The sequence below is a fragment of the Pteropus vampyrus genome, unplaced genomic scaffold, assembly GCF_000151845.1.
Source record: "Pteropus vampyrus isolate Shadow unplaced genomic scaffold, Pvam_2.0 Scaffold75, whole genome shotgun sequence".
Lineage (NCBI taxonomy): Eukaryota > Metazoa > Chordata > Mammalia > Chiroptera > Pteropodidae > Pteropus > Pteropus vampyrus.
In genome coordinates this window covers 2783819-2791573 of record NW_011888856.1, presented here as the reverse complement: position 1 = coordinate 2791573, position 7755 = coordinate 2783819, and the positions used below count along the sequence as shown (strand labels likewise).

Here is a 7755-nt window from a genome sequence, read left to right as displayed (position 1 = left end):
ACAGCATGAAGTCATCAAGTGCCCACACATGGGAAAGGAGGCAGCTCTGTCACCATGGCAGAAAGAAACGGGTTCGGGGTTAGAACCGTTTACCAGCTGTGCGCCTCTGGAGAAAGAACCTCTGGGAGGCCAGGCTTTCTTGTGCAGAATGGGAGCAGAAGACTCTCAAGGCTGTCGTGAGACTCAGATGAGAGACTGTGAAGGTGTCCTGTGAATTTCAAGTTACATACTGGTTATGAAGTACACGTGTAAGGTGAAAAAATGTCACAAGGGTGGGGAAATGTGTTTGTGGTCAGGAATACAAGTCCCCGGCCACAGCTGCACAGAGCCGCCTGCAGGTAACCCCAGGGGCGGCGAAGGGGGAAGCGGCCCACCCGGCTTGCTGCTCGCACACCTGGAGGAGGAGGACGAGGAGAGAAGGGACTTCGGTGTGCAGAAGACTCACCCGAGGAATCTTAAAAATGCAGATAGCAGGCTCCACAGTGTCCTGATGGGAGAGAGGGCCTCTAGAGGAGGACCCAGGACTTCTGATTCACCTGCTGGGGTGGGGCAGCTTGGGGGAGGGGAGAAGGCAGGGAAGGAGGTGAGGGCGGTCCCGGGTCCCTGCGGGGCGGGGAAGGGGCGCGGAGAGGGACTAGGGTTTCGGAGCCCCTGAGGGTGGATCGGAACGGTAGGGAAGAACCGCTGTCCCATTTCTTACTCAGTTCCTTCTGCCTGCCTCGCTGCTGCTGAGGCTGCGGCCGGCGGGGCCCCTCCACACTTCCGAGGGCATTGGACTTGCCATATAGGGCAATACGGAGGGAAGGAACAAAGGCTACTCTTGGGTCTGCGGGTGAAGGAGGGGCGGCAGAGGGAACGTGAGCTGCGACAGGACCACGGGAATCTCACGGAGGGGAGTGCAGCCCTGCTCCCCACACCTGGGACCCCAGCTCCTGGCTGCTAGGAACCGGTGGTTTAGGCAGTTGGCTGCATGATAGACCAGGGGTCTAGTTTGTACTCAGTCATTGGGGACTCTGTTTTTGGAACAAAACTATTTAAATGCACATGAGTGTGTGTGTACCCATCCATCAAAGTATATTCAACTTTGGTTTATTATGCAGATGTGATTTAGGACCATTTCATTTCCCCCCTTAAGCATACCAAGTTGTGCTCATTAATTCAGCAGACATTTGAGTCTGGCTGTGTGCTCAGCTGTGTGCTGTAGTAAAGTTTAGTAAAATGTTGTTTCTACTCTTGGAATTACATTCTATTTTGTGTAAATAAGATTCTAAGAACGGAAGAAGAATAATTTTCAATGAAGAGACTGCTCAAACCCCATAAGATTGAAAATTGATATAACGTGACATATAATCTGGCACAAAATTTCTTTAATCGGAATTGGGGTGTACACTTTAGTTTCAGAGTGTTAGTAATTTATGTGCTTCTATAAGAGCCTTTCAAAATTCTCAGCCATGGCATTGCAACCCTTTGAATTAGATGACAAAGCAAACCTTCTTTCCTTGAACACCTTTTGCTCGTAGAGTACGTTAGATCTTTTGAAACGTAGTTTATTTATGCTCTGATTTTTAAAAATAACTCGCTATACTTACTTCAGTATCTTACGATGACGAAACAGAGCGTATGTGTTAAAATAGATTATCAATTTTGTGACTCCCCCATTGCTTCCCCCGAGAAAACACTATAAACAGTATTGATAATCACTGGAATAAATTTAGAGAAAATCAATTTTAATCTCGTCTAAAGGCAAGAAGGTAAGAAAAGCTCTTTAGAGGGCCTTCAGAAGTTTTCATCATTTTATGTGTTTATGCTTAAATTACATGTTCACAAAGCAGTATCTGCTTTACTTGGGCTTTCATTTTCAAATGGCGTATACATATAATTTCTTTCAATTTTGAATAAATTAAAGCGTAACTTTACAGTTTTATATAAAAATAGCTTCTATGAAACATACTGCCTATATCAACAGATGGATTGCATTTTTTCCCCTTTTATCTTCAAAAAAAGAGGAAAGGGGAGTAAGACACCGGCAGGTAAGAAGGTCTTGGCCTTTGTCTCACCTCCCGCATCCTCCTCAAGAGGCAGAGTAGAGCGTGGCTCTCCGGTCAGAATTCCTGCCTCCAGCCTCGCTGTCTCTTTTTACCGTTTTTTTTCCCTTGGGCAAGTTACTGAAGTTCCCTGGGCCTCAACTTTCAAGTGTATCCTGGGGAACTGCTTGTACCTACCACATAAGATAGTAGTGAGGAATTATGGAGTTAGTTCAAGTAAAACACTTAAAAAGTGCCTGTAATAAGAATTCAGATGTTAGCTATTTTATTATTATCGCTAATGATTGAAATGAACAAAGGAATACATTCAAAACATTGGGAACACATGAATTGACCTTAGAGACTATGAAACAGTGCCATTCAAATGCCAAGAACTCTCAAAATTGTTTACTCTAGTGCTGCAGGAATTAAAGGAAGTAAGAAGGCACTGAAGGCCAAGTTGTGCCTTCCATCCTTCTGAGAAGCTGTGGTGTTCTGAGGAGGTAGAGATGATGACCTTGAGAAGTCCTGTTTATCACTCCAGAATTCTGAAAGGCAAAGGCTGATTTAAAGGCCTAATGCGAAATGCATTGCTGTTAAAGTCAGCAGCAGACAGGATGCCCTCTTTTAAAGGATTATTTAGGTTATTCTAGAAGTGTATTATTGTCGAATGGCAGAAAGTAACAGTAAAATTATAAAACAGGAGTGACATTATTATCTTTAAATAAGATTGTTTGAAATGGAGAATTGAAGATGATAAGCCAAAAAAAAATTATAAGAATTAATAGTTTAGTAAATGAGCCCAAAATAAATACATTACCAAATAAAAACACTTCAAAAATACATACATTAGCAATATCCAGTAAAGAATAATGAAAATAAAGATTTCATGGATATTAGCCAAAAAAAAAAAAAAGTTAAACTCCCAGGAAGACTTAATGAGAAATATGAACTGGTTGTGTATTAAATATGTATTAACTCTACTGATAGGACTTTTTTCAAGGGTAATTGAAAAGCAAGATGAATAATTGAAAGTAAATATCATGTTTATGGATGTGAACATTTGGGTTTATATTGTAAACATGTAGATTCTTCCTAAATTAATTTGTAAATGCAATCCCAATTATAATCTCAAGGGGATTATCAAAATATGAGAAATCTGTATGATAAAGGTGGCATTTACATTCTGTGAGAGAAGAGTGACTTATTCAGAACATGATAGTTGTTAGGTCATTGAGAAAATAAGCCCAAACTTTCTTATGGTAGGGCGAAACCTCTAACCAGAAAGGAAGTGGACAGAATATTTGTCAACAAGAAAAAAATCAAAATTTCCAAAGGTCAGAGTACCATATACAAACAAATGTCAACCTAGTTAAATAACAGTTTCAATGATCTAGAGAATTAACTTTGTTTTTTATAACCATTAGTATCTCCTAGGCAAAATGTATTTTTAAAAAATATGTAAATACTTCTTTAAGAATAAGGCAGAGATTTGAGCTGTTTGGTTTTCATTTCTAAGAATATTTTCATAGTTCAATTCCTTAGTTGGTAGTTATTTAATCAGAAGTCTCCATGCAGTAAGATGAATCTTGTGATATAAGAAAATTAAATGGTATTTTCCGGATTCATCTTAATATGTTCTTTGTACTTGGACAGAAAGCAAACTATTGATTCTATTAAATAACAAGAATTCAACTGAGTAAATTTTAAAGATCTAATTGGCTTTATTAAATGATTCATGAATCGGGCAACATTCAATCCAGCAAGAAGAGAGGAGGTCCACTGAGCTGTAAGAAAGGAGAGGTTTTTAAAGGCTGGAAGGGAGCGGAAGAAAAATTAGTGAAGAACGCGTTGTCTCAGGCGAATTTGCTTTATTAAGGAGAAGGGGAGGGCCCTGTCTGGAGATACCTCACTAGCGCTGAGCAGGTAGTTCCAGGTTAACTGGTTAAAGGTTACATTCCTGGAGAAGCGGAAGCTGCAGTTAGTTTAGGTATTGAGTCTTGGTTTGCTTATGTGTCGCTTAGCACAAGTGACTCCATTTCGGGACTGTTTTCTGTGTTGTTTAATTTTTTTTAACAATTCTCATATGAGACTGATTTAATTATTAGCTTGTTTTCTCTCTCTTCTTTCCCCCTCTCCATCTCTTCCTTTCTTCTTTACTTATTTCATTTTACATTTGTTTAGAAAACAGTAACATTTTTCATAAACTCAGGTATTGCAGCAGTATATAAAAAGCGGTAGTTCTCTGTTTTCGCCCATCCCCAGCCCCGGTCCCTGAAGTCACCATATTTCTTTATTCTAAGTCACTCCTCACCATCGGTTCTATTCCTGTCACAGTTCTCTTTGTGGACGTTCCCATCTGGGGTACCTTGTAGTTTGGGCAGATATTAGGCCCTCGTGTATTTCGTTGAAAGTGTGCGTGAATGAAAATTGGAGATATATGCCAAATTATAATCCAGCCTATCAGTGTTTTAAGCGTAGCCCTGGGGTGCTTTTCCAAGAGTCAGCATCCTTCCCCCAGTTTCTAAGAGTCCAGCATGTACGTATATATCCCTGACTTGCCCACGCTTGCCTTCACAGTGCTTTCCTCGAAGCTGGGAACATTTCTTTATGCTCACAGAGTAACCGACGTTTCTTTTCCCTTCTAGCTGCCTTTGCCGCAGTGTTGCACTGGTAAGACTGCCTCCTCCTCTGGCGTGTGTTGTGACATGTGTGTACCTTAGCCATAGCCGCTTCCCACACATAAAGGGGTAATTTCCGTGGGATAAGGACGAACGTATATTATATGCGAAACAGTAGTCCGAAAAAAGTAGTTTAATCGATAAATCGGGGTTAGCATAATGTAATTTTTTTAATAAAAAAGAGATTCATTATTAAAGAGGTTATATTTGAGACTGCTTCGCTTAATATAAAGTTCATGTTGAGAAAACCTTAATTTTTTTCATCTGGATAGAGAGAAATATGATTTTCATTAATCAGACATTTCTGAAATGGTAACCCAGAGACATTATAGTTTATAATTTTATCATGCTTCAAATATCAGTCTTCTGGTTCATTCTAATTTTAATATTTAACTTGAGTGTGTTTTCTTATAAAGAGAAATTTCCGTGTAAATTTAAGACATGCTGAGCAGAGAAACAAACATGGGTACCATTGTGTTCGAGTTTTATTACAAATTTATCTGCAAATCTATAGATAATTTTATTTCGCGTTTAGAGTTTCCTTTGCAAATAATGCTGAGAACAAGCTTCAGCACGCTGCTGTGTCGCTCTTTCGTTTTGCAGGAGCCACATCACACACCTCTTTGAAAACGACCGGCATTTTTCTCACCTCTCAGCATTGGAAAGGGAGATGGCTTTTCGCACTGAAATGGTTAGTTTTCCCGTGGTGTTTTATGGTAGCATTTTAGGAATCTGAAAATTTTAAGCTTTTTCTTCTGGAAATTTTCAGACTCTCTGAAGTAGAAGGAGAAAGTCAGCTCCCACTTCCCGCCCCCAGCTTCAGCACCCGAGGACACAGCCATTTTCTTTTGTCTGCACCCATCTCTGTTTAAAGGACTCTTCAGACATTATTTCTTCTGTAAATGTTTTCATCTGTGTCTCAAAAGAAAGGACGTTCTTAACTTAACCACAGTTCCGTTGTCACACTAGAAAACAGTGAACAGCAATTGCTGAATATCATCAAGTGTCGGTGTTGTAATGACCCTATTGGCTTTCCGTTCTTCCCTGTCCTGTCCTTTTTACTTTTTTTTCCTTTTCTTTATTCTTTTCTTTCTTTCTTTCTTTCTTTTTCTTTCCCTCCTTCCCTTCCTTCCTTCCTCCTTCCCCCTTCCCTCCTTCCTTCCCTCCCTATTTCCTTTCTTCCTTCTTCCTCCTTCCCTCCTCTCTCTCTCTCTTCCTTCTTCCTCTCCTCTTCTTTTTACAGCTGATGTGTTTGTTTAAAGCAGGATTCAAACAGTGTCTCTGCATTGCAGTTCGTTGATGTATCTGTTAAGTCCTTCAGTCCTCTTTCTATTTTTGTTTTTGTTTTTGTTTTTTGTTTTCTTTGCTATTTAATTTTTGAAGAATCTTGGCCATTCGTCCTATAGAATTACCGACAGTAATTCCTATTATTTATGATGTTCTATATGCCCAGGTTTCCTGAAAATTGATAGATAAGAGTCTTGATAGCCGAATTTTTTTGTGTGGGGGGGGCAGGAGTACTTCATAAGTGGTGCTATGCAGTTATTGTACTGTGCAAAGAGTCACACTGTATCTGCTTGTCTCACTTTCTGTGATGTTCAGATTGATCTGGCTTTAGGTATTGTCATGTTGATCCCTCCATTATACACTAGCCATCAGCCTCCATTAGTTATTTCATTAGCATTTCCAAGTGGTGATTATCTATTATCTTTTTTCTGCATTATTAACGTAATTCTGTAAAGCACTTTCCCATAATACCTAGCCGTTTTCTCCAAGGTACACTTCGTACAGTTAAGACAGGTTACCACTTCTCAGAAAAATGAGTTGATTCTCTCGCATCTTCTCACGGCGACCAGTGGACTATCGTGATTTGATGGATTTTCACATGTTTCGTAAACTTACCTGTCTTCAGGTGGTGACAGCCCTTGCAGTTGGCTTTGTGTCCCCTTGACACGGCCTCACTAATATTCTGTAGCTCCCTTATTTCCGGCACTATAAGATGCTTTATCTCCTGATCTGGAATCATCCAGTTTTCCAAGAAGCCCCAATTCCTTTCAGTGGCAAATGGTATATATGGACCACAGTTTGGGTGCTAGAGATGCTCATTGCTACCATTTTATACTAGATGGTTTTTTTTTAGTGAAAGAATTAGACAATTTTCTTAAAGGGAAATCATTAATTTATATTCATTTTTTTGAATTCAAATTTAGGATTAGGTGGTTTTTACTTATTTTATATTAAATATGTATCTGTTAGCCTGAGAACCTTGGTTTGAAATTATTTTTGAGGGATAATAGTACCTCAAAGATATTAATAAAATATGATGAAAATATATCTGAAAACAAACACTTTTCTTGCATTTCTTTTTGACTTTAGGATATATTCCACTAGGGATTGGAAATCCTCTCCCAACTTAATAGTTAATTCCTTTCTTTTATTTATTTATTTTTTTGATATTTAGAGTTTAAAACATTTTTGTTTTATAATAAGTAAGATATTTACATGATTCCAAAATCAGATCTACAAAACAAGGTACATTGCAATAGTTTCCTTGGGCTGTACAATAAAGTGCAATAAACTGGATGGCTTACAAGCGTAGAAATTCGTTCTGTCACGGTTCTGGCAGCTAGAAGTCTGAAATCGAGCGGCTGGCAGGGCCGCGTTCTCTCTGAAGGCTGCAGGGGAGAGTCCTTCCTGGCCTCCTCCTGGCTTCCTGTCGTTCCCTGCCATCCTTGGAGCTCCTTGGTGTGCCCCGGAGATGCAGTCGCCCCAGTCTCGGCCTCTGTCTTCACGTGGCCTCTCCCCCGTGTCTCCGTGTCTCAGTTTCCTTCATTTGTAAGGACACCAATTATATTGATTATATTGACTTATAGAGTCTGCCCTTCATCCAGTGTGACCTCATCTTAACCCAATCACATCTACACGGACCCTATTTCCAAATAAAGTCACGTTCACAGTTTCATGAAATTTTGGGAGACATTATTCAACCCAGTATAGTAGGAAATTAATTTTTAAATTGACAGTCTAGTACCAAGAACCATTTTTTCTAT

General features: G+C 39.7%; 1 protein-coding gene across 1 annotated transcript in view; it reads left to right on the top strand.

The window, feature by feature from the left end:
- Positions 1 to 4364: 4364 nt before the first annotated feature.
- Positions 4365 to 7755, top strand: part of DPY19L1 (dpy-19 like C-mannosyltransferase 1) — a 59401-nt gene continuing 56010 nt past the window's right edge. The window contains exons 1-2 of the mRNA XM_023532041.1: positions 4365 to 4697; positions 5309 to 5396. Coding sequence (XP_023387809.1) covers positions 5376 to 5396 — 21 coding nt within the window. The 5' untranslated portion in view covers positions 4365 to 4697; positions 5309 to 5375. The remainder of the gene's footprint in view (positions 4698 to 5308; positions 5397 to 7755) is intronic.